The sequence below is a fragment of the Pangasianodon hypophthalmus genome, chromosome 26 (genome assembly GCF_027358585.1).
Source record: "Pangasianodon hypophthalmus isolate fPanHyp1 chromosome 26, fPanHyp1.pri, whole genome shotgun sequence".
NCBI lineage: Eukaryota > Metazoa > Chordata > Actinopteri > Siluriformes > Pangasiidae > Pangasianodon > Pangasianodon hypophthalmus.
The window spans coordinates 2,984,460-3,011,910 of NC_069735.1; the positions used below are offsets into that span (position 1 = coordinate 2,984,460).

The 27,451-nt window shown below is 40.5% G+C and overlaps 1 protein-coding gene across 2 annotated transcripts in view; it reads left to right on the forward strand.

Annotated features, from left to right (window-relative positions):
- The window catches only part of gpc6a (glypican 6a), a 139,992-nt gene that overhangs the window by 21,735 nt on the left and 90,806 nt on the right, over nucleotides 1-27,451 (forward strand). For both annotated transcript variants that reach the window (XM_026928953.3, XM_026928956.3), the window contains exon 2: nucleotides 10,153-10,311. In XM_026928953.3, the coding sequence (XP_026784754.3) occupies nucleotides 10,153-10,311 (159 nt within the window). The remainder of the gene's footprint in view (nucleotides 1-10,152; nucleotides 10,312-27,451) is intronic.

The window sequence follows — 27,451 nt, forward strand, 5'->3', positions numbered from 1 at the left end:
ATGAATAATACAAAGAAAGCTACAAGCAGAAAGAAAAAACAATCAAACAACAGCAGAAAAAAAAGAAACAAATAAATCCTTAAGCAGAAAGAAAGAAAAAAGAAAGATACAGTGAATGAAAGAAAGAAGAAAAGAACACTCCACAACCACGGACTCCTCTAAACTGCTGACTGAGAATATGAAAATGAAGTTAATTGATGCATACCAAGCAGGGGAAGGCTATAAAAAGATATCAAAATGCTTCCAGCTAACAATTTTCACAAAAGAGTTAAAGGGAACTGCGGGTGTCATGACAAGATCTGGAAAACCAAGAAAACGCTTAGATAGAACTGCCTGTATGCTGGGCAGAAAGGTGATGCACCATTCTACAGTGTTGCATGCACAAGCATGATCTGCATGGAAGAGTCATCAGCAGGAAACCTTACTTGCAGCAAAAGAAAAGCCAGTCATTTTGAAACCAAGTGCTGTGATGAAACTCTTTGACGGCATGTGATAAGAACACCTTGCACGTTACACAGGTAGCTGGAAGAATGGATTCCAGTAAATATCAGAACATTCTGGAAGCAAATACGACACGGTCAGTCAAGAAACTGAAGCTGAACAGAAGACTATAGGACTGCGCACATCCTCACGGTTGAGGCGCCACACTCCGGTACGCGACCTTTCACCCCGCTGTTTGTGTGTGAGTCTGTGAGTCAGTTTGAGGCGTGAACACTCCTGGGGTTGGAGGAATAATCCATCTGAGACAGACACTGAGAGGTGGAGAGAGGGGTCGGAGTAAGAGTGCTTCAGCACACGCTTTAAGGGATTAGAGTGCTGATACAGTGTGTGTGTGTGTTTGTGTGTGTGTGGGTAGGTATGTGTGTAGGATTAGAGAACTGATGTTCATTTTATCAGGAAGTGAAATGACACCCGACTGAAACAAACTGAAAAAGAGGATTAAATAAAGGAACGCGCGCACACTCCTTTTGAAACACAGCCGGACGTGATCATGAGCTGCTTAATTTTTCGTTTCTAATTTCCGCCTGTAGATTTCCCGATGCAAATATCACATTCTAATTCGGGCAAAAATCCATCAACGCTGCTTTACCGTCTCGATAGCCCACTGTTCACTGCTGTAGCGGAGTGCGCGAGGTAGGGAGTGTGGACAAAATATATGATATGAAGCTAAAAGGCTTGCACAGTGGAAGAGATCTAAGAAAACAGAAGGAAGGAAATAATGGAGGACGAATGAAAGAATGGAAGAAAAACAAAGAAAGGAGTAAAGGAAGGAAGAAAAAAAGTAATGAAAGGAATAAAGAAAATATAACAGGGAACAAATGGAATTAAGGTAGTAAAACAAAAATGAAAAAGAAAAAAAGGAAAGAGTGCAATAAAGTATACAAAACAAGGAAGAAAGGGAAATAAGAAGTGAGAGGAAGGAAAAAAAACAGTAATGCAAAGAATAAAGAAAATAAAAGACGGACAAAAAGAATAGAAGAAAACAAGTAAAGAAAGGACTAAAGAAAGCAAGGAAGAAAGAAGGAAGAAAAAACTAGCAACAAAGAGAATAAATAAAGTAACAATAATAACGAAATACAATAGCGTAATAATAAAGGATTAGAGAAAAAGGGAAGGACAAGAAGAAATGGAAGAAAAAAGTGTCACGAAATGAAAGAAAGTAAATGAAAGAAGAAAGAAAGGAAGAACGCAAGTAAAGAAAGAAGTAAAGTTCAGGAAGAAAACAAAGCAATTAGAATGAAATAAAGAAAATAAGGCAATGAAGAAAGAAGGAATAAAACAAGTCAAGAATAGAATAAAGAAAGTCGTGCAAGGAAGAAAAACAAGTCAAGACAAGAATAAGTAAAGCGAAGAAGAATAAAACGTAGAGAGTTTAGGAATAAAGAAAGGAAAGGCAGGAAAGGGAGTGTCGGAAAGTTTGGATAAGTGACATTCTCTACTTTCTTTACTTCCTTCCAGCTGAATATATGATAACGTAAGTTGCTTAAGCTCCGCCTCCTTCCTGTAACAGAGGTGAAATATGGTAATAATGTTAATACCTCATGTAGCTACAGAAGCTACTGTACGCCGCTGTCTAGGAACTTTGTATTTAAATATTATTGAATGTTCATGTCTCTCCCGAGTGTTCATCCTGGTTTTGAAGCTCATTATTGCGAAAATGATGAAAACCGAGGAATCTCCGTTGCTCGTGCTTCGCTGAAATAAAATCCTGCAGCCTCCTCGACCTTTATACGATAATATTGAAGACTCCCTGAACTGTAGTGCTCAGAAAGGCAGCGGCTGATGAGGTTAGCGCCTGATTTGGAACACAGCCGGTCAGACACTGGGCGAGAGATAAAGATGTTAAAGCCATTAGGAGCTTTAAAGATGGATAAAGGGAATTTAAAATCCGTTAGAAATGAGATAGAGAAATAAATGAAGTTCCCTTTGGGTTGAGCGCTAAACTCGCTTCCTCTAAGCAAGTGCGCACTTCAGCAGACTGACGACAGTGAAATAGAGACAGACAGAGAGAGCAGAGAGACAGCATGGGAGGAAAGAGAGAATCAGGGAGAGGAGAGGGACCAAGAACTAAACAGAGAAGAGAGACAGACAGCTGGGGACAAAAGATTGATAAAAGACAGATAGAGTTTTCCAGAGAGTCAGACAGCTGAGTACAAAACATTGATAAAAGACATATTGATAGTCCAGAGAGACAGACATTTGGGGACAAAAGATTGATAAAAGACAGATAGAGAGTCCAGAGAGACAGACACTTGGGAATGAAAAAGAGAGATGGACAAAAGAGTTTAATAAAAGTCATAGAAAAACAGACAGCTCAGAGTAAATGAGATAAAAGACAGATATAGATCTCAGACAGACAGACAGCTAGGGACAAAAGGGTAAAAGGATAAAAGATAAAAGATGGATAGAGACAGCAGAGTGACAGACAGGTGGAAGAAACAAGTCAAATAAAAGTAGGGATAAAAGATGGATAGAGACAGCAGAGTGACAGACAGGTGGCAGAAACAAGTCAAATAAAAGTCAGAAAGACAGACAGCTCAGAATAAATGGGACAGATAAAGACAGATAGAGAGAGCAGATACAGACAGCTGGGGACAAAAGAGTCAGATAAAAGACAGATAGAGCAGAGAGACAGCTCAGACAAGAGAGTGGGATCAGACAGATAGAAAACCAGAAAACTGGGGAAAATGTGCCAGAAAAAAGATGGATAGAGAGAGCAGAGTAACAGACAGCTGGGGACAAGATAGAGATAAAAGGAAGATAGAAAGCAGAGACAGACAATGGGGGACAAAAAGACATGTAGAGAGATGGACAGAGACAAAAGCATTGGATATAATCAAAGAGAGACGTATGGGATGCACAAAAGATAGATAAGAGAATGACAGTTGGGAGAAAAGAGTTTGAGAAAATACTGATAGAGAGTGCAGAAAAAAAGACAGATGGGGACAAAAGAGAAGGACAGCAGAAAGAGAAGACCATCAGAAACTAATGAGACAGAAAGATAGAGCAGAGAGACAGACAAGATTGAAAGAGACAAATAAAAAGAGGAGAGAGACAGATAGCCAGGCACGAAAGAGAGAGCGGTACTGTGAGAATACAGACATGGGTGAAAGAGTTGGACAGATAAAAGACAGATAGAGAGATAGACATGGAACAAAAGAGTTATAGAGAGGCAGACAGCTTGGAAAAAAATGGGATGGATAAGTGACAGATAGAGAGAGATAACAGACTGACAGCTAGGACAAAAAAAACAGAGATAGAGAGACAGACAGCTGAGAGAAATTATAGATAATAGATTGATAGAGAGTGAAGAGAGACAGACAGCTGGTAACAAATGAGACAGATGATAGACTGATAGAGAGATGTGTGTGATTTGAGACAGAGCCCATGATCACTCCTGTTTACATTACACAAGTCCTAGTTTCTATTTTTATTTCTCCTTTGTGCACTTAAGAGTTTTATTTGCACTGATGTGTGTGTGTGTGTGTGTGTGTGTGTGTGTGGAGTCCCTCAGCACAATGTTAATCATTAAAAATAAAGCTTATTGTCCATGAAATAGTTTGAGATGGAGCAGACAGACAGGGAGTGTACACACCATTACGCCTACGGAGGAGGAGAGCAGAGAGACAGACAGCTGGGGATGAGAGAGACAGATACCGAGAGTAGAGAGAGCCAAGGACAAGAAAGACGGATGCAGAGAGACAGATAGCCAAGGATGATGATGAAAGAGATACACACAGCAAGCAGAGAGACAGACAGCTTGGGATGAGAGAGACAGGTACAGAGTAAAAGCCAGACATGCATGGATGAGAGAGACAGATAGCCAGGGATGACACAGACAGATGTAGAGACCAGAGAGACAGACAGCTAGGAATGAGAGAGATACAGAGAGGGTGATGTACTGTATAGTCAGCTCACTGTGGAGTGTCCCTATGTAGTGTTTATGTATGGTGATATACAGTAGGCTATTTGTGTAGTGTCCCTATATAGTGTTTATGTAGGTAGATGTACAGTCAATTCTCTGTGTAGTGTCCCTATGTAGTGTTTATGTATGGTGATGTACAGTCAGCTCACTGTGGAGTGTCCCTATGTAGTGTTTATGTAGGGAGATGTACAGTCAATTCTCTGTGTAGTGTCCCTATGTAGTGTTTATGTATGGTGATATACAGTAGGCTATTTGTGGAGTGTCCCTATGTAGTGTTTATGCAGTTAGATGTACAGTCAGTTCTCTGTGTAGTGTCCCTATGTAGTGTTTATGTATGGTGATGTACAGTCAGCTCTCTGTGGAGTGTCCCTATGTAGTGTTTATGTACATTGTGGCGTTGTACAGTGTATCTGTGTAGTGTATGTTGGAGTGTTGCTGTACAGTACTATCCCTATGTAGTCCCCCTATGTAGTGTACATTGGAGTGTTGCTCTGCAGTAGTGTCCATATGTACTGTCTGTTTATAGTGTACATCGGTGTGTGGTGCCCCTAGGTGGTCTACATAGGGTCTCACTCTGTAGTGTCCCTATGTAGTGTACATTGAAGTGTTGCTAGACAGTAGTGTACATATGTAGTGCCTCTGTCTCTATTTTGTGTCAGTATGTGTTGTTGATTGGGGTGCTGTTGTTAAATAGTCTCACTGTGTAGTGTACTGGGGTTTTGGTGCACAATAAACTCACTATGTAGTCTCACTATTTAGTGTCCTGTTGTAGTGTACATTGGAGTGTTGCTGTACAGTAGTATCCCTGTGTAGTCTCCCTGTGTAGTGTACATAAGGGTGTTGCTGTACAGCAGTGCCCCTGTGTAGTCTCCCTATGAAGTGCACACTGTGGTGTTGCTGTACAGTAGTGTCCCTATGTAGTCTCCCTACATAGTGTACACTGGAGTGTTGCTGTACAGCAGAGTAGTCTCCCTGTGTAGTGCACATTGGAATGTTGCTGTACACCAGAGTCCCTATGTAGTGTACATTAGGATGCTGCTGAACAGCAGTGCCCCTATGTAGTCTCCCTGTGAAGTGTACATTGTGGTGTTGCTGTACAGTAGTGTCCCTATGTAGTCTCCCTACATAGTGTACATTGGAGTGTTGCTGTGCAGCAGAGTAGTCTCCCTGTGTAGTGTACATTGGAATGTTGCTGTACACCAGAATCCCTATGTAATGTCCCTGTGTAGTGTACATTAGGATGCTGCTGTACAGTAGTGTCCCTGCGTAGTCTTCCTATGAAGTATACATTGTGGTGTTGCTGTGTAGTAGTGTCCCTGTGTAGTCTCCCTGTGAAGTGTACATTGTGGTGTTACTGGTCAGAGGTGTCCCTATTTAACGTTCCTATGTAGTCTCCCTATGAAGTGTACATTGTGGTGTTGCTGTATAGTAGTGTCCCTATGTAGTCTCCCTATGAAGTGTACATTGTAGTGTTGCTGGTCAGTGGTGTCCCTATTTAATGTTCCTATGTAGCCTTCCTATGAAGTGTACATTGTGGTGTTGCTGTATAGTAGTGTCCCTATGTAGTCTCCCTATGAAGTGTACATTGTAGTGTTGCTGGTCAGTGGTGTCCCTATTTAATGTCCCTATGTAGTCTCCCTATGTAGTGTACCTTGCAGTGTTGCTGTACAGTAGCCTCTCTGTCTGGTGTTTCTCTGTCCAGCTGATTTGTGGCTCTAAGTTTCAGCTCAAACCTGCAGCTTCATGAGAAGCTTTTACAGTTTGTAGCACGGCAATGAAAAGAAGCGTTTATCCACAAATCAATGCAGTTTAAATGAGTGTAGCATAAACCCAGCTAAGCTGTGTGAGAGAGAAAAATCCAGTTTAATAAATCCGGTTCAATAAAGTTAGAACAGGAAGTGTGCGGCTTTCGGAGGAAAGTAGATTAACATTCTGAGTTGGTTATTGTGGCCATAACATAGAATATTTTCATCTGATGCAATATAGAGAAACACAACTAACAGCTCCAACAAGTATTTCACTCGACTGTTGCAATACCAAAAACTTTTTTACCGCCTTCAGAGACTTTAAAGTTTCCCCAGAACATGTAATTTTAAAACAATAAAAATAATTTATGCAGAACGATAAATAGGTTTAATATGTTGTTTCGAAATACCCAAGAAATGACTCAAGTGGCTTAGAAACCTCTCTATATCTCAGCAGAGTGATAACTAGCTGCTGTCTTAAAGTGGCTAGCGCACGACATAGTTACACTGGCTAGTGTGATAAGATAATGGCTTACTGGAAAGGAGGTAATGTTTGTAGTAAGTGACTAGTGTGATAAGTAAAAAGTTTGCTAATTTGCTAGTGTACTAATTAGGTGATTTGATTTTTAGCATGGTAAGTAGCTAGTTTTCTAAGTAGTAAACTTTTCATTTACAATGCTAGCTACTCTATTTACTTATCACACTAGCTTTTTAGCAAATCCTGTTTTAGCTATGTAGTGAGATAGCCACTTAAATTAACAGCTAGTTATCACACTAGCTGTTAGCAAATCAGCATACTTGGCTATGTAGTGCACTAGCCACTTAATACAACAGCTAGGTAACATACTAGCCGCTTAGCAAATCAGCCACTTATGCTATGTTGTGTGCTAGCAACATATTTTCCTAAGCGGCAACTTTGATAAGTGACTAGAATGATAAGCGCCCATTTTAAGTAAAATGTTTGCTGATGTACTAAGTAGCTGAATTTGAGTCTAGCATGGAATGTAGCAGGTTTGCTGAGTCACTACCATGCTAAGTGGCAAAATATTTCGCTTGTGGCTAGGTACAGCTCCTTCATCATCAAAGAAATAAAACATGGATGCAACCTAGAGGTGGTGGACTAGTGGAAGTGTTAAACAAACAATTGGAACACAGACCTAGTATCATGAACTCTTTGAAGTTTTGTGAAAGTTAGCTTAGTGCCGCAGCAGCATATGGTGGTGCTGGATTTAGGGAATTCTCTCTGCGTCTCATTTGGACGCGTTTCATTCAGGTCTCAATCTCAGTGGGGAGTGAGTAAGGGGATGTGGGACTGTATCGAGGAAGTCCAGATGGCAGACACATCATCAGTCCACATTTCCGCTTCATCACACTGAACTTGGAGTGGAAATATCCTTCAGCATCTGTTCAGGTCAGAATGATCTGCGTTATGCTTTTATGAAAAAAAAAAAAAACCCACAATACACAAGGACACTGTAGGGAAACTATTGTACCCGAATAGAACATGTCCTGGAGTCCTGGAACAAGGAGGAAGATAGGATGAAAGAAAATCCACAGTGCAGCTTTGAAGAAGACGAAGAAGGAGATCTCACTCCAGCATTGTTGGCTCTCATATGTGTGTGTGTGTGTGTGTGTGTGTGTGTGTGAGAGATGGAGGATCGATGGTGATGTATTTGCGGTGACTGTGAGAAGAGAAGAGTGTGTGCGAGTTTATTAGTGAATTAACGGAGAGATCAGGTTTCTGTTCCTCTGCGGTTCCTGAACGATCTATCACTCCATCTGCCTCATGATGAACGCTTTATCAGCTCTAGGCTGACACACAAACACACACACACACACACATTGCAGCACTGTGTTGTTTTGGTTTTTTTTTTGTTTTGTTTTTTTAACCATACTGAGTTTCTATTTCTGTGATAGAAACTGACCAATTAAAGAGGAGGCCATAGTTACATGATCTTTCATCAAATTCGCATTTCTCATTTACATATATGAATACAAAGACACGCCCACATTGCATCTATTGCCGAAACATATGCCTAAGAAAAGCCGTACTAATTTCCATATATGGACACAAAGAGAGCCTACATTACCATATATAGTCGGAACCGATGTCATTTCCATATATGGGCAATCTTATATTCCCATATCCTTCAAGCCACACCCATTACTCGATGTTCTTATTACCATATATGGTCTTAAAGACATGCCCACATTCTCATTTACAGCATCAAGCCACACCTATTCAGAACTGCTCTCATTTCTATATATGGACACAAAGAGACATTTCCATATAAGGCTTCACACCACACCTATCCACAGGTATCCACCGTATATGAACTTAAAGACACATCGTCTTTCCCATTTATGGCCGTCAAGGCATACCAACTCAAAAATGCTTTAATTTCCATATATGGCCTCAGAGACACACAACATTCCCTTTTATGGCTTCATGCCACACCGATAGAGAGTCACGCTTGTTTCCATATATCCTTCAAGCCACACCCACTCAGACCTCTTCTTGTTACTCCAACTTTCACTAATTTAGTGTTAGCATGATCAAATTAGCTAGCTAGCCTTACTACGAGTAGTATAGGTACAGAAATATATCAGTGATACAGTACAGTTAGCTACCAAGAGTTTGAGGCATCACTGCAGGAGCTAAACTTTATCTACAGACCTGAGATTAGTACGCTAATCACTGTGATATTTAGTTCTAGCTGTAGCACTGCTCTGTTTCAGTGCAGCGTGGAACACGCACACACACGCACACAGATTTAAAGTCATCGACTCAGCACATTTTAATGTCACCGCACATTTAATTCACGTTTCATTTCACACACAGCACACAGAACAGGCGCATAATCGCTGTCTTAATGAATAAACATGGCTCCTGTGCACTTTCTGTCAAGAAACAAGTCCAAAAGTTTAAGCATGTCTCATTGATTAGCCAATATACGTATAAACATAACAGGGGCCTGTAGCAGCACATTAGCTAGCTAATGTAGTTTACTCCATTTTCTAATAGCAAGCTAGTCATAAATTGTATTTTCCTAATTCTAAAAGAAGTAACTAGTTACAGAATTTAGTGTTTGGGACAGAGCTTTAAAATTGGCATTGTTGTAGTAAGAACACCAGCAGGCTGTGAACTTTGGAGCTTTGGAAGAAACCATTAAATAACTGATGTTCTAGTAGCAACACTGTCTAGGCGTAAATGCTAACAGTTGGGACGGATCCTAAAATGGCTGATATTTTTAATAAGAACACTAATTGGTAAATTCTAGTGTTTGGGATGGAGCCTTAAAATGGCAGATGTCCTAAAAAAAATGAACTAGTTACGATTTCCAGTATTCGGGATAGAGCCTTTTGACGTTCTCAAAAGATTAACTGGTTCTGAAATCTAGCATTTAGGATAAACACTAGCGCTAGGAACACTAGCTCTAGAATTGTGGACAGAACCTTCAAATGACTGACTGAATGTCCTTGTAGGAACACTACCTAGGCATAAACACTAACATTTTGGACATAGCAAGCAATATATAGCAAGCCTTCTAGCCAAATAGCTAGCTAGCACTTTAATAAGCTAAACTTTAACTGCAGAACCTGGAAACCTAATATGGTGTTGCTAGCCGAGTTAGTTTATATGCTAGCAACATTGTTTTTCATTTTATTAACACAGCGGTGTAATGCTTAGCAATGTGCTTGTGGTGCGCACGCACACACACACACACACACACACACACACACACACACACACACACACACACAGATCATTGTTGTCAGTTTAGTACATATCCTTGGGATGCAAATTTATGCAAATGAATGCCTATTTATATTTGGGTGACTGATATGGGGCGTCACTAATTAATGATGTCACAGCCAGCTGAAACGCATCATTAGATCCAGTTGGTGTTCCTCTCGGCTGCTGTGTGATCTGGGCAAAAGCTGTGGGTGTAATAAAATGTGTGTGTGTGTTCTCCACAGGTGAGCACCTGCGTGTGTGTTCTCAGGAGTACACATGCTGTGGGGTGGAGATGGAGGACGCGCTCACACATCGCAGTAAAGCCGATCTCGAACACCTGATGGAGCAGAGCAGCGTCACTATGAGAACCGTCTTCACCACCAAACACAGGAAGTTCGACGGTGAGACACAGGAAGTCATGTTTCTGTCTTCCTGTTAGCATGTTTAAATGCGATATTTGATGTGTGTTATTGCGTGTTACAGTGTGTTAGCATTTATATTATATTTTAGCTTTCATGTTAGGGTGTGTTAACATGCATTATGTTGTATTAGTGTTAATAATAAGAAATGTTAGTGTGTGTTGGCATTTTTATTAGGGTGTACTAGTGTATCTTACTGGGTTGTGCTATAGTGTGTTAGCATTTATATTAGGGCGTGTTAGGGAGTGTTGCTGTGTGTTTGCATGTTAACTCCGCCCCTGAATTGAACCTTACCTTTCCCTCTAACCCACCCATCATTCTAACCCCTCCCCCACATTAATCTTCCTTCAAGCCTCTTGTACCTCATTTCACCCATCACCTGACTCCACCCATCTTCATATTCTCCCCATCATCCTGACTCTGCCCACCTTCTATTCTTCCCATTGCCCTGACTCCACCCATCTTCCTGTTCTCCTCATCCAACTGACACCTCCCATCTTCCTATTCCCTTTGACTCTGCCTATCTACCCATTTACCCCATCACCCTAACTAACTCCACCCATCTTCCTGTTCTCCCCATCCCACCGACACCATCCATCTTCCTACTTTCTCAATTCCTCAGACTCTGCCCAGCTACCTAGTTACCCAATCACGTGACTCCATCGATCCTCCTATTCTCCCCATCCCACTACCACCACCCATGTTGCTGTTCTCACCATCACCCTGACTCCACCCATCTTCGCATTCTCCTCATCATCCTGGCTCTGCCCGTCTTCCTAGAGGGCGTAAGAGGACCAGAACTGGAAGAATCACTGAATGGAAACATAATAGCTGTGTGTGTGTGTGTGTGTACCACACAAACCAGTGCATTTGCACTGGCAGAGAGAAGTTAATATCAGACCTGCTTACACGCCTAAGAGATAATCCTGCAGCAGTGTGTGTGTGTGTGTGTTTGTGTGTGCTTATGCATGTGTGTATACGTGTGTGTGAGAAAGAGAGAGAGATAAGAGTGCCCTAATTCCAGTGACAGCCTCGACCTGAGGCTATGAAGTGTGACGTGCACATAAAACCTTTCGGATTGTATAGAGCGCTTTGTGTTAGCAGTTACATGGGGATACACACTAAAAACTCAGACGGGGGATGTACTAACACTGCAGAGGATGAGTTTGATTAAAATCCTGCGGAATTAGAAATGACAAGTGTTAATGGTGCAGTGAGGCGTTGGCGGACTTGATCCGGTTGAGTGCTAGCCTAAAACATCCTGCTAATGGGAGGAGATGGCTCGCTAAAACATTAAAGTTTCTAATACACAACAACTATGCAGATCTTATTATTAAGTTTTATTGTGGATGATATGCAGTTTAAAAAAAAAAAAAAAAACAGCCTATGCAGGTAAGGGTCATGGTGGCCATTTTATGATACACGGTTGCTTAGCAAGCCATTTCCTCCCACAGAAAAGAGACTTGATTGAAACTTGTTATTGCCCCACTCTAACCCCATCCTTCATTACATGTCTTACACTAGCTCCACCCACCACACTAACCCCACCCTTTTCACTAATTCTGTCTCGTACCTCAAGCCACCCCTTACACTCCAGGTCTTACCCTTGCTCCGTCCATCATCCTAATCCCACTCCTTGTGCTCTTGAACCCCAGCCCTTGCTTTAATTGTACCCTACACCTACCCCCTTACTCGAACCCCACCCCTCACTCTAACCCCACTCATCACACTAGCATCACCCCTTATGCTAACTCTGTCTCATACTTTAATCTAGCTCTCACACTCTTGGCCTTACTCTAGCCTCATCCATCATCCTTAACCCCACCCACAATCTGACTTAAACCCATTATCGTTCCATTCAGGAGGAGGCTCCTTCTCCAAGAAGAATGCGTACTGCTTCAAATATGTCCAAACCCTTCAGGGATGCGGAAGTCAAGCATTCTCCCGAATGAATTAATATTTTGAAGCATTCATTATAACCATATTGTACATCTTGAATATTCAAACCTAAAATTCATAACTGATTAGCAGAAGATGCCTAGAGCAAATAGGATTGCTAGAGGAATCATTGCTCAGTCTTGCTGCCTGAAGCGCACACACACACACACACACACACACACACACATATGTGCACACATGCACACAGAGTTTATCATAGAGATAGGCCCAGCAGGTTTGACATCTAATCCTCGGAAAGCCCTTCAGCTCGGCAGGTGAGTATCGATTGGGCGGTTTGTGCTCTCTCAGCCAGAGGAGCGTCAATGATGGATTCCTCGCTCTGTGGATGAAGGAAGGATGAACACATGAACTCCATCTTTTCTCACACAAACCACAGTAACACTCACTAAAGGGTATAAACTACAAAATGTTCAGCCTGACTTTATACCTGCTTCACTTGAAGGAAGAAATACAGATGATAAGTACAGATGTTTCCTGATAGTGTGAGGGTAAACAAATGTAGGTACAGATGGTCTGAGTGTGTGAGCATAAACGAGTGTAGGTACAGATGATTTGATGGGGAAGGATTGCAGGTACAGATGATCCAATGGTGTGAGAAGGTAAAGGAGTGTAGTTACAGGTGATCAGATGGTGTGAGAGGGTAAATCAGTGTAGGCACAAATTATCCGATGGGGCAAGGGGATAAATGATTGTAGGCACAGATGATTTGATTATGTAAGAGGGTAAATGAGTGTAGGTACAATTTATCTGATGGTTCAGGAGGGTAAACGAATGTAGGCACAGATGAGTTGATGGTGTAAGAGGGTAAATGAGTGTGGGTACAGATAATCTGATGGTCTAAGGGGGTAAACAAGTGTAGGTACAAGTGATTCGATCATGTGGTAGGGGAAACAAGTGGAGGTAAAGATGATCCAGTGGTGTTTGAGGCTAAATGAGTGTAGATACACATGATCCGATGGTGTGAGAAGGTAAATGAGTGTGGGTACTGATGATCAGCTGTTATGAGAAGGTAAATAAGTGTAGGCAGAGCTGATAAGATGGTATGAGAAGGTAGGTGTGGTAGGTACCCTTAAGTGTAGGTACAGATGATCCAATGATGTAAGAGGACATACGAGTGTAGGTACAAACGAGTACAGATCATCTGATGGTGTGAGAGGGTAAACAAGTATAGTCACATGTGATCAGATGGTGTAAGACGGTAAACGAGCACGGGTACAGATGATCAGATGGTGAGATTGTAAAGGAGTGTAGATAGAGATTATTTGATGGTGTGAGAAGGTAAATTAATGTAGGCACAGATGACCAGATGGTGTGAGAGGGTAAATGAAAACGGGTGGAATTAATCTGATGGTGTGAGGAGGTAAACGAGTGTGCGTGTTGATAATTTGATGGTGTGAGAGGGTACGTGAGTGTAGGTCCAGATGATCTGGGTAAACGATGGGTAAAACGGGTAAAAAGTCTGGTTTTCCAGCAAATGCAACAGTATTCATTCACCCTACACATTCCTCCCATCTTGCTGCAAGTGCACTTTAACGACATGCACTTCTTTAGGAGAAGTCACCGAATGCCTCCTTTCTCTAGAAGCCCTTCAGCACAGCATGATTTTATATGTGAACCTTCACAAAGGTGCAAAATAATTTTCGAGTATATGAATATATTTTAAAAAGCCCCTCATTTTAGCATATGAAAGCCTGAGAGAGCATGAATGTTAAGTGGCACTAAGCTTCCCAGCGCTGTGAGTGTGTGTGAGTTAATTGTCTGAGCAAGCTTTGAGAGGAGAGCACTCTGGGTTGGTGATGACTCTCTCCCACCGCACCCCCACTTCAACACGAGAACGCTGTTGAGCGTCACTACATGTTTAGGATGTTTACATAAGTGCTTTATATGATGGAGGTGTTGGAGACGAGTGCGGGGGTCAACAAGCAACATGACAAACACATTTAAGCTGGTATTACGCGGTACACAACAATACAAGTCAGGAGATACAGTGAAGAGTAATACTCTAGAGTCTCTGAGAAAGGAAAGGAAGAAAGAAAGAAAGCATGGAAGAATAGAAGAATGGAAAAATTGAGAGAAAGTGTTTGTAAATATTTTAATGAGTGTGAGTTGAAGAGAAGCTGCTGGTTGGTCAGCTGCTGTAACAGTCATTATGACATCAGCTGGCAGTTAAAATTCAAATTTCATATCATTGCCTCAGTGTATTATAATGAGTCTGTCTGTGTGTGTGTGTGTGTGTGTGTGTGCGCACGCGTTCCACCAGTTGTGTTGCCTTGATGGATTAACTCTGACTCACGCTGTTCTCACTCTAAAGCTCTTTAGTGTGTGTGTGTGTGTGTGTATTGAAGTGCCTGTATAGAACTTCCCCCGCTGGTCACATGACCCACTTTAGCCTGGTTGTCTGTGCATTAGATAATGGTGGCCTTTGCTAGCACATTAGCCACACTTTTGATTCTATAAGATGAATCCCACACGTTCCTAACATGGCATATGTGTGTGTGTGTGTGTGTGTGTGTGTGTGTTTGTGTGTGTGTTTGTGTGTGGGAGCAGTGCTGAATCACAGGACTGTTCACATCATAATCCTATCAGTCATCTGAGCGGGTGTTCGGATCACACTCTACACTCATGTTAAAGGAGCAGGTCAGAAGTTGAAAGTGAAAGCCACCATTGAACATTAGGGAGATGGACTTTTGGTGGTTACATAGATTGTTAGCCATGTTAGCATGTTAGCGCAGTGCAGTGAGAGCAAGGGAGGTGTATGTGATTAGAATATTATATATAAATGTGTCTAGTGGAAACTACAACCCTCACTCTAACCACATCCTTATTCGAACCCCACCCTTAATCTAACCATACACCTCACTCTAACCCACACTCTTACACCTCCCTTACTCTAACCACACCCTTAATCTAAGCACACTTAACCACACCCCTAATCTAACCATACCCTCACTCTGATCCCACCCCTCACTTTAAACACACACCAATAACCACACCCTTAATCTAACTATGCATTTCACTCTAACCCACACTAACACTCCCATTACTCTAAACTCACTCTAACCACACCCTCAGTCAAACCACACCCTCAGTCAAACCACACCCTCAGTCAAACCACACCCTCAGTCAAACCACACCTTCATTGTAACCCCACCTTAAATCAAACCACACCACTCCCTCTTACCCCACCATTAGTCTAACCACACCCACTCTCACCCTCAGAGTTTAGTGATTACACTGGAGATTAACTGTTGCTAGCTATATTCTCCTCATAGCTCCAGTGATAAACTGAAGAAATAAGCTCTAGACACTAAACATGTCTTGGCTGATCGACTTCATTTGGGGCTTGGGGGACGTTGTTTGGCCGAAGCTTCACTTTCAGGTGTTCCAGTTCAGTTTGCTGCCATCTGTGTTCAATTTTACGAGCACATTTCCTCAGAGTGCGACAGAGTCTCCGTCAATTAATTTCAATTAAAATGCACTTCTAGCTGTAGGAAGATAGCACAGAGACTTTAGCACAAACAATTTAATAACCTCAGGTTTCAACAGCAGGATCCGTGAAGGTAATGCTGGCGTTCTTAGGCAAGATGCAAAGGCTGAAAGGTTAGAAAATAATATATATGTATGTAAGTTTCTGAAAGAAACTGAAAGAAAAAAAACCTCTTGGGTTAGGGAAAAGATTGTTTCTTAGGTTTCTGAACATCAAGCTCCTGAGAAAGTTCTTGGGTTGCTGAAGAAGCTCCTCGGTCCATGAAAGAAAAGTTACTGGCTTTCTATTTTGAGTTGCTGAAAAAGTCCCATAGTTCTTGAAAAACTGGTTGACTTTCTAGAAAATACATCTTTGTAACCAGTAACTTTTTGCAGGAACTAAGTTAACATCTTGACCATGTAATGCTAAGTTACTGAAAAAGTTTCTGTGTTCCCGAGTTCCAAAAAAGTTCTGGGATCCTGTGAGAAGGTTTTGAGTTCCTGGAAAAGTTTGCAAAGTTCCTGAAAGGTTTATAGTTTGCAAGTTAGTTAAAAGTTACTGGTTTTCTAAAAAGGACTGTGGGTTCCTGACAAAGTTCCTCTTGGATTCCTGTAGACGTTCCTGGCTTCCTGAAAAAGGTTCATAGCTTTTAAGTTCCTGAGTTCTGAAGAAGGATTCAGAGTTCCTGATAATGTCCCTAAATTCCTGAGTTGCTTAAAAAGGTTCTGGGTTCCTGGAAAAAAAAAAAAATTCGGAAAAGAACCCAGTATTCTGGAAAATGTCTTAGTTCCTTAAAAAAGTTCCACGGGTTCCGGTGATGGAAACACACCTAATCAAACGTAGCGTAGATAAAATGTGTGCTTTTCAACAGTTTGTAAAAAAAACTCAAATTCTCACCACCTTTAACCAAAGGAAACATCCCTAGGTAAAGATCATGCTTGGACAGTGGGCACGCACACTGTCACCATAGCAACCATTTCAATAGTGAAAACACACACAAACACACACACACACAAAATTAGCATGTCAGCAGTTTGTTGTCATTCCGTTTGCCCTAAACAATGATGCAGAAATTGGCTTTTTTATTGAAACCTGAAACTCGGGTCACTCACTCTCACACACACACACACACACACACACACACACACACACACACACACACACACACACACACACACACACACACAGTGTACTTCCTGGAAGCAGTGATGAATTATTAAGCTTTGTTGTGATGGAGTGATGTGAGCTAAAGTGAGTGGAGCGATAGAGGACGATCTCAGCGGAGACTTCACCTCCATCACATCACTCCCTGTCTGTTTCCCTGTGTCTCTCTCTGTATGTCTCTCTCTCTCTCTCTCTCGCTCTCTCTCCCGAGCTCCAGCAGACAGATAATCTCCACAGATCAGTCTATAGAGCCTCCACTGCCATTTTATTTATTTAAGGCCCTTTCAATTCATCTTCATCCTCCATCTCTCATTTTAACTTTAGTGCTCAATTCTTCCTTCATGGTAGACACATCAGGTGGTAGTTTGCACTCCAACTTATCACATACTATATGAACATCTGGGCATGAATGGAAGGAAGAAAGAAAGAAAGAAAAAGAAATTAGTGGATGGATGAAAAGGGAAGAATAAAAAAAAGATTAAAGATTGGTAGAATTATGAAAGTATTTGGCAAAGAGGGAGGCAAGATGGAGGAATAAGAAAGAGTACATGAAGGAAAGTAAAAAGTGTGTAATTATAATGAGTGTTGTCGAAAGAAAAATGGGAAGAAGAGAAGGAGGAAAGGATGAAAAGCAAGGAAAGAGTTAAAGCAAATTAAAGTATGGATAAATAAAGAAACGTGGAATAAAGACCAAGTATCACAGAAAGAAAGAAAAGTGAAAAGTATGAATATATGAAAAGTATGAATACAAGAGAACTACAAATAAACATGATCAGAACAAGTAAGAAGGAAAGAAATGGCAAAAAAAAAGAGAAGAAAAGGAAAGGCAAGAAAGTAGTATAAAAGAAAATATATGAAAGAAAAAGGAAGAAAGAAAGAATAGTGGATTGAAAAAATAACAAAGAATATAAGATAGGTGAAGATGAATGGGTGGAAATGTTAAAGAAAGGAAAAAAAATTGAAGGAGAGAGAAATATAGATTTTGTGATATTAGCGATATTAGGTGTTATAATGCAGTTATCATACATGTACATATATCTGGGCCTAAAACTCTTAAAAGATTGAAGGAAGGAAGGAAAGGAAGAAAGAAAATGAATGAAAGAACAGAATTATAAAGAAAGATGTAAATAATGAGTGTGTGTTAGGATTGAAATTAGTGTGCAGCTCCACTGAATGAGTGGAATCGAAGCTGCTGATTGGTCGGCTGCTGTAACATTATGACATCGCATGAGCTGTAAATTATGACATCAGCTGTCAGGTGGAATTGAACATTGTGTCAGTGTGTTTCAATGGGAAAGTTTCACACTTTAATCTGAAATGATTTCAACTGTATAAAGTTTATAAAAAGCTTAAAGTCCACAGAAGCAGGTGTGAATGTGGTCAGGACTCAGTATGAAGCACAGAGCAAGTCGTCAAGAGCAACGTTTAATTAAGCAGCGGCTAACTCAGCGCTAATGGCTAATAATGCTCAGTCTGAGATGCGGAGACAGACACACTTTGCGCGCGCGCACACACACACACACACACACAGAGGGCATGACAGCAGGACAACACATTTCTCACTGTAAAACTCATCCTGTGTGTGTTTATGCACTATTCAGTGCTCACACTCATCCTCCAGAGATTCCCCTCACTAAATTACACACTAATTACGTTTTATGATCAATTAATTTCACTAAGTGTATTGTATTTTTACAGAAACATCAGTCTGTCTTTGATAATTCTGCCAGAACTTGCTCTCCATTTCACATCATTCTGAGAGAGTCAGTTGGTCCTGAGCTTTTTTTTTTTTTTTTTTTTTAGCTAATACACCACCAACCAGGCTAATCATGAGCTAGCGTTATAGCAAACAGTCTAAGTGCAATCAAGCTAAAATAGCAAACCATATGGACCAACATTATATTAAACAAGCTAAATATAAATTAGCATTATAGTAAACAGTGTAAGTGCAAACAAACTAAAATAGCAAACTGGCATTATAGTGAAGAGGCTAACTGAAACTAGCAGGCTAAAATATGTACCAACATGATAGTAAACAAGCTACATACAAATTAGCATTATAGTGAAGAGGCTAACTGAAACTAGCAGGCTAAAATATGTACCAACATGATAGTAAACAAGCTACATACAAATTAGCATTATAGTGAAGAGGCTAACTGAAACTAGCAGGCTAAAATATGTACCAACATGATAGTAAACAAGCTCCATACAAATTAGCATTATAGTGAAGAGGATAACTGAAACTAGCAGGCTAAAATATGTACCAACATGATAGTAAACAAGCTACATACAAATTAGCATTATAGTGAAGAGGATAACTGAAACTAGCAGGCTAAAACATGAATCAGCACTATAGTAAATAGGCTAAATACAAACTAGCATTGGAGTAAACAGAATAAAACACAGAACAACATTATAGTAAACAGGCTAGCTTAAACTAGAATTAAACAGGCTAACTCAAACATGAATGTAGGTGTAAGTTGGGTCTCTCGGTCTCTCTCTCTCTCTCACACACACACGCAGGTTGTTTTGCATTAATGTGTGACTGTCAGTGCAGCTGTCAGTCATCCATAGAGATTAGACCATTCGCAGCCCTGTGTCCAGAAGTGGACTGTCAAGAAATGGATGAAAAAGAAGGGTGACAGAACTGAAAAGAAAATGGATGGAGGAAGGAGGTTTGAAAAAGAAAAAAATTACACAAGGGAGGTGTAAATTTGGAAGAATGAAAGAAAATAGGATGCACATGAAAGAAAGAAAGAATATTTCATTAAAGAAAAAGAATAAAAGCAATTCAAATGATGAAAAAAGAATGAAAGAAAGAATGGAATGAAAGCATGTAATTATGATGTGTGTCTTGTCCAAAGAAAGAATGAGGAATGGATGAAAGGGAATAATGGAAAATGAAAAGATTGGGGAATGTGTGATAAAGAAAGGAAGAAGGCAGATGCATATGAATAAAGAAAGAAAAAAAGAGACAACTTTAAATAATTAAGAAAAGTTAAAGAAAGAAAATGAAAGAAGGAAACATGAAAGGATGGAAAAACAAGAAGAGGTGGGGGAATAAATTGTGTGTGTTGTCCAAAGAAAGATTGAAAAGGAAAATATTTAGGGATGGATCAAAAGGAAAAGTGGAGAAAGGAAGAAACCCAGTGTGTGTTGTAATAAATGTAGCTTTCCCCTGAGTGTGAGTTGAATCGTAGCTGCTGATTTGTCGGCTGCTGTAACGCCCGTTATGACATCATTCAGTATTGCGTCAGTGTGTTTCAGTAGGAAAGTTTCACACTTTATACTGAAATTGTAAACTTTACAAAAATAGAAAAACCCAAAGTTCAGGTCTCAACGGAACAGAGAGAGGGAGAGAAAGTGAGCGGAAAAAGAATACTTGTTTAGTAGATATGGGATTTGGGGGATATTTTGATACACTGCTCAGTTTGGGGTTGTGGTGTGGACTATTTAGCCTAGCTAAAGGACAAAACTAAGGGAATAAGGACATCCCCGTCAGGCTCGGTGTTCAGCAGCTGGACAAAAGGACAAAATGAATGTTAAATTAGTGCATAAACAAGTCGTTTCCATTCCCACGAGACGCTAATATAAATGCAAAGCAAACTGTAGTCTCTCGATGTCCGGGTGACCCTTCGTCATTAGCACACGCCTGAACGGCGCTTTGTTCAGCGTGACGAATGCTGACTTCACCGCCGGCCTCTTAAGAATCAAAGCTAATCTCAGCTCATTAAAACCCGCTGGATTCATTAGCGCAGAACGCAAGCCACTAGCATCCCGCAGGACCCCCGCACACCCGCGTCCTGGTAGCACGCTAATTTAGGAACATGCTCTGTTCGTTAACAAGGCTGGAATCAAAGTAGCAGCGTTGAGAGGATTGTTAATTATGGCTTCAATTAAGTGCTGGGAGAAAGGGGTTTGCTCTGAAGAAAGGAGTTTTGTCCTTCGTACAAGCAGGAGAACATTAATCCAAATCAGAACACCACCACCACCAAAAAAAAAAAAAAAACGTAATTACCTACATTTCAAAACAGAAGTATCGCAAACAATCCTTTCCTGCTAAATTAGCATGGCTAACTGAGTACAATAAATCTGTATCTTTTTTACTCAGATGTGGGCAGCACAATCAGTGGAAGCTATCTGCTAAACAGTAACATTCTTTAAAACGCTTTTTGACTGAAATAATTGGAATCTTGGACAAAGCAGCCATTTTGAATCCAAGTCTCTCAACATTTAGCTAATTGCTAATATTTCAAGGGAATTTTTGCTACTAAATTAGCAAAACTAGCTCAACATGCCTAGCTATTAGCGTAAATTAACAATAATGAATGATGGGGTGATTATTTTCCTCTAACTACAAGTGTTTGATTCCTCTTCTACCACGGCAGATTTTCCAATGATGACAATGACATTGTACTTTTTATCCATTTATAGTTACGTTATCGAAGGTATAAATAGTCATTTCCTCACCAGCTTCTCTTTTTTTGATGGTAAGAAGACCAAAAAAAAAACCCACCTAATCATTTGGACTGTAGAAATGATGAGATTTCGGCCATTTTGGATCCGCTACTAAAAGACGAATTACACACTTAAATTATGACATTTTCTTTTTTTTTTTTTTAAGCTTTCAGTGTAATTGTATCATATTTGAAGCTAACTGGAGTGATGTGAGCCTAATTACAAAATCATTCTGACTGAGGAAATGGCAGCCATTTTGGATTCAGTCCTCTGAAAGAAGGAGTTTTGTGCAATGGTAATGAGACAAGGCTGTTACATCTCTTTATTTAGAAGCAGAATGGAAACCTTGGTGCTAATCAGTTCTGCTAGGAATAGATTCAATCTGCGGAAAGAGTGGCCACTTTTTTTTTTTTTCCCCAGACCCAAACCTTCATGTTGTCCTCAAGCCCACAATGTCACACAGTCACAGTGGCAGCCTTGTAATTTTATCTCTGTAATATTTCCTGTCAGTTGTTACAAAGCGAGCCACTCGGGCGCCATTTCTTTCCCCCCGCTGATGGTCAGAGAGGTCTGCCTGATGCGTCTGGACCGATAACCCAATCGTCTACACGCAGATCTGTCATCCTGTCCTCCATCTCTCTCTCTCAGTCTCCCTCTCTCATCTGTGGGCGTTCATCTCTTTTAAAAACATGTCGTCTTCAATTAGCGTGCGGCTGTCAGTCCGGCTCAAGTATCGATCACAGAGACGAGAGAACACGCCGTTAATATTCACAAGAGAGATATAGTGCGTGCGTGCGTGCGTGTGTGGGTGCGTGTTATTTAGATGTTTCAATCCTTTCTTTCGGCTCCATGGCATCTCCGAGTTGGTCTGAGAATTTTAACTATGAATCAAGCACAAACAGCATTTACACCCACCAGATTTAATAACAGCTAGCTGGAAGCAGCAATTAAGGGGACCAAGCACCGAGAGGTTAACCACAGATTTCCATGTTTGAGCTCTAGATAGCTGATGATGAAATACTGATGACATCATTCGATCCACAACTTCTAACCAGTGCTTTGTCTCCATGCTGTAAAACATACGGTTGCTGATGGATGTAATGTAAACAGATTCCCTAACACTGCTGTAAAAATTAGTCATTGATGTTATCTTGGGCATGTATCAGCTCAGGCTACTCATCACCTAAATTAGGTAACTAGCTAACAAATGTCGGTTAGCAGAACACTTACTGAACATTGCGGCAACATTTTTACTTGTAGAAACATTACTGCTGACATTTCCATCATGCCAATTTAGAATCATTAGCAAGTTAGCAAGACAGTTTAGTATCATTAGCTAAATTGGTCATCCGTCATAACAGAACTTTTATAAACATTCCTACAACATTGATGCAACATTGTTAGTTGTAAGACCATTACTACTAATATTCCCATCATGTTACCTGGTTGGCTAGCCAGTTAAGAATCATTACCAAGTTAGCCAATTTTGTATCATTAGCTAAATTATCCAACTAACTAATTTAGTTTAGGTCGAAGGATATTCAAATGTTATGGTTCCAGGAACTTTTGGTTCTGTCACTGTTCAATTTTTTTAACATTTATAAACATTTCTATAGTATTGCGCCAACAATAATGCTTCCATTATGTTAGTTTTCGTCTAGCTGGGATCATTGTATGATATTCTGGTATTTTACTTGTTCAATACTTCTAATATCGTTCTGGGTAGCTAGCTAATTTAGAATCATTAGCAGATTAGCTAGCTAACCTATGCTCATTGGCTAGGTCTTCCAGCTAAAAAAAAAAAACAAAAAAAAAAAACTTAAGGTTAGCAAAGCATTTTCTGAGTGATGGTTGAGGAACTTTTGGTTCTGTTGTAACATAGCATTCGTAAATGTTCCTACAATGTAAATGCAATTTTTTTCGTTGTTGGAATGTTAATGGTAATTTTTTTTAGAACGTTGCAAGAATGTTGCTTCAACTTTCTTAGAATACATATTGAATGTTGCAGTAATGCTCTTTCATTGTTCTAGAAACGTGTAAAAATGGTTTTGCTTCCCAATGTTATTATCGCTCACATGATATTTTCGGTTAGGAAAGTTTGCTAAACAATTTACAGTAATTATCAAAGTAGTTCAAAAATGAACTACAGTTTTAACTGCATTTTTAAAATTCCTTGACATAGATTGTAATCTCAGGTCCTCCATAATGCACTTTCCATGAGCAGTCTGGTTGAGCTTCCTGTAACGCATCTCCCCCATCTCTGACCTCCAGAATAACCCCGATTTCATCCTGCACCATCTCAGATTTAAAGCTATTTGTAAAGCTGTCAGAGGAATGTAAACCATATGGGTGTAATGTACTGACATCATGCACACTTATTATTTTGTGCCTTCTAGCGTTTTCATAACTCTGCTATTGTTGGAGTGAGACAGAGCTACTCTTGTACTCATGTACTCTTACAGCGAACTCCCAGAAAAAAAAAAAAAAAAAAAAGAGACTGGAAGCCAGAAATAATCACAACTAAATGCGGTTAATTAAGCTGCCTTTCCTGTACTGTCTGCAGGATCTCATGTTTTAATGACATGCGAAACTGGGGAACACATTAACAGCTTGTTTCTAAAAGATCTGTGTGAATTGAACTTGGTATGGTTCGATTCCCCATGACAACATTTTAGAAATTCAGTTCCCTTGGTCCTTTGGATTTGATTCGTCCGATTTGTTACCAACTCTGATTTGTGAATGAGACTCAAAGGAATCAAGAATCTCCATTGACATCCATCGGCAAAACTGTAGATTTGTTCATGCTCATGATTTGATTTAGAGACTCACCTAAAAGAGTCATTCAGTGAGTGGATGGATGAGCAGTTTTATGGATGAATGGATGGGTTGTTTGATATATGGCAGTGGATGGATGGATGGATGGATGGATGGATAAGCAGTGGATAAATGGATGAATAGTTGTATGGATTGGTGGGTTCGTGAAAAGACAGATAGATAAGCAGGCAAATGGATGGATGGATTGGATTATTTGATGAATCAATGAGCAGACCAATTATGGGCAGAAGGACGGACGGATGGATGGATGGATAAGTTGGCAGTTGAGTGGACGGATGGATGGAAAGATAAATGGATGTTTAGATGAGTAGTTATATGGATGAGTGGACAGACGGATGGATGCATCATTTGATGAATCGATGGGCAGATGATTAGTTGGTAGATGGACAGATAGATGGTTGTATGGGCAGTGGCTGGATGGAAGGAAGGATAAATGGATGGGCAGATGAATAGTTATGGATGAGTGCACAGATGGGTGGATGGATGGTGAATGATCAGGAAAATAATGTATATAGTTATGACTATTTAGTTGAATGGATGAACAGGCAGGTGGACAAATGAGGGGATGACTAGATATATTGATAGCTGGATGGATGCATAGATGGGCAGACAGATGGGTGAATGAACAGACGATTGTTTGAATGCTATATGATTGGATAGAGTGATAAACAGATGAACAAGTGGATGACTGAATGGCTATTTAGTTGAATGGATGAACAGACAGATGGGTGAATGCTGGCTGGATGAAGTGGAAGGATAAAGTATTACTGTTATCATTATAACAATGAAAGTCTCAGCTGTGGGTGATTTTTTTTTTTTTATAAAAATGTCTCCTGATTGAAAAGCTGTAGATATAATTCACTTTTCTTCTTCTTCTTCTCATCAGTTCAAGGCTGGGTTCTCATGAGCTGCTGTTCCTGCTGAGCCTCTGGTGATGAACAGATTTTACATTTCCTCCAAGGACTTACTGCACATATAAAATGTCTTCATATAAGGACAAACTATTTGTTTAAAATGTTAATCAGTTTCCATAGTTAGCAGCTGCAAGTAATTAAAAATAGTAAATAGAAATTGAAATGCATGCAATGTAAGAGTTCAGGTCTGCGAAGTGATGTGGTATTTCAGTTAAAGCTCCCCAGTTATAGTCTCAAGTGTGGTGTGATGGTGTTTGCTCTTCTGTAGAATATACCAGCAGCGCTGTCTCACGCCAACAATAGGGGCGTTATGAAAGTGCTGAAAGGCATAAAATAATTCGAGTGCACGATGTCAGTACATTATACCTGTATGCTTTACACCTCTCCATCATGTTCTACATTTCCTATGGTGATTCTGATGGACAGATGCTGGAGAAAATTGAAAAAAAAAAAGCATTTATTGAAGCTGTGCAGGATGAAGTGCACACCTCATGCTCACTCAGGTAGTGTTTGTGATATCACTGAACAGCGGTGTGGATCAGAAAACACTGAGTGAGAAAATCTGTGCTCAATTCATATCTCTGATTAAGAGAAGTGATGAAGATAGGTGGAGTAACACATCCATGGATGGATGGATGGATAAAGCAATATCGATACACAAATCTATATAGATAGATGGATGGACAGACAGAAATGGATGGGTGGGTGGACAGTTGGATGGATGGCAGATGGATTGGTGAATGGATGAAGGCGAGGTGGATAGATAGGCTGGCTGTGGGACCGATGGGTGAATTTGAAGAAGGAAGAATGGACAAAGATGTGTAAATGGGAAGGTAGATGCTGGATGGGCAAGCAGATGGATAGATGTGTGGAGTCTGGCAAATTAATGGATGGTGGTATGGACATGCAGATGGATGGGTGAGCATATGAGAAGATTGGCAGAGGGATAAATGAAAATATGCATAGATGGCAAATGGATAATTGGAAGAATGGGTAGATAGATGGAATGAGTAGATAGGTGAATGGCTGCACAGATGGATGGTTGGATGGATAGCTATGCACAAATCCACAAGTTTATATAGATGGATGGATAGACAGAGGAATGAATATGTGGGTGAATAAAGAGGCTGGTGGATAAATAAGTAAATAGACTGGTGAATGGATAAAGGGGGAGAAGGATAAATAGACTGGCTGTTTGATAGATGGGTAAAAGGGCAGAAGGACAAGTCGACTCAAAGAAGGAAGGATGGGCAATTGGATGGATAGATGGAGGTATGGATGGGAAGATGGGTAAATGAAAATATGGATGGATGGCAGATGTATAATTGGATGAATGGGTAAATCTATAGCTATGCATGGGTCCACAAGGAATAGATATGTGGGAGCTGAGGGAATGACTGATGAAAAAAAGCAGATGGATTGGTGAATAGTTGAAGGGGGAGATGGATGGATAGGCAGTTGAATCAGTAATCGAGCTGTTTAATGGATGCATAGATGGATGGATGGATGGGTGATGGGGCACATGGATACATACTGTATATTGGAAGATGGAAGGACAGCCAAATAGATGGAGAGGTGGAGGTATGGATAAGTAGGTGGATGAATGGGAAGATGGAGTCTGGCAGATAAATTGATGGCTGAATGGATGTGGACTGAGAAAATGGATTGATAAATTGATGGCTATACACAGGTCTATAAAGATAGATAGATGTACAGTTCAGGAGATGGAAGGACAGATGGATGAACAAGCAGATGGATTGGAGAATGGATGAAGGGGGAGATGAATGGATAGGTAGATGAGCATATGGATAGATGGCAGCAGGATAATTGGAGGAATGAGCCAATAGATGGATGGTCTGATGGATGGATAGGTGCACATATGGGTGGATGGATGGATGAGTAGATAGATACGTGGAGATACTCGCATGGAGATAGATTACACCCTGTGCCACAGACAGTAATGCCTTCAGGACTATAACACCAGTCGCTTTGACTAGACATTTCAAAACGACTTGGATAGATTGCAGCCTTCACACACACACACACACACACAGTGAAACATTATGGATGTGCTCCATAAACCCACACCCAGAGAGAGCTGTAAAAACAGGCCAGTGTGTTTGCACATTATGGTTATCTGGCGTCGGCTATGAGAGCTCGTTCCTCCGATATCCCATGAGGCCGAGCAACCTTGGGTTTACATTCAATTTCTCTCCCTCCTTCAAATTCGTCTTCTCGTCGACATTTCCCCCCAGACTTCCATGCATAATTGAAGCGAGTAAAAATAAAATAAATAAAATGCCACTCAGAATGTCGGGAGAATTCG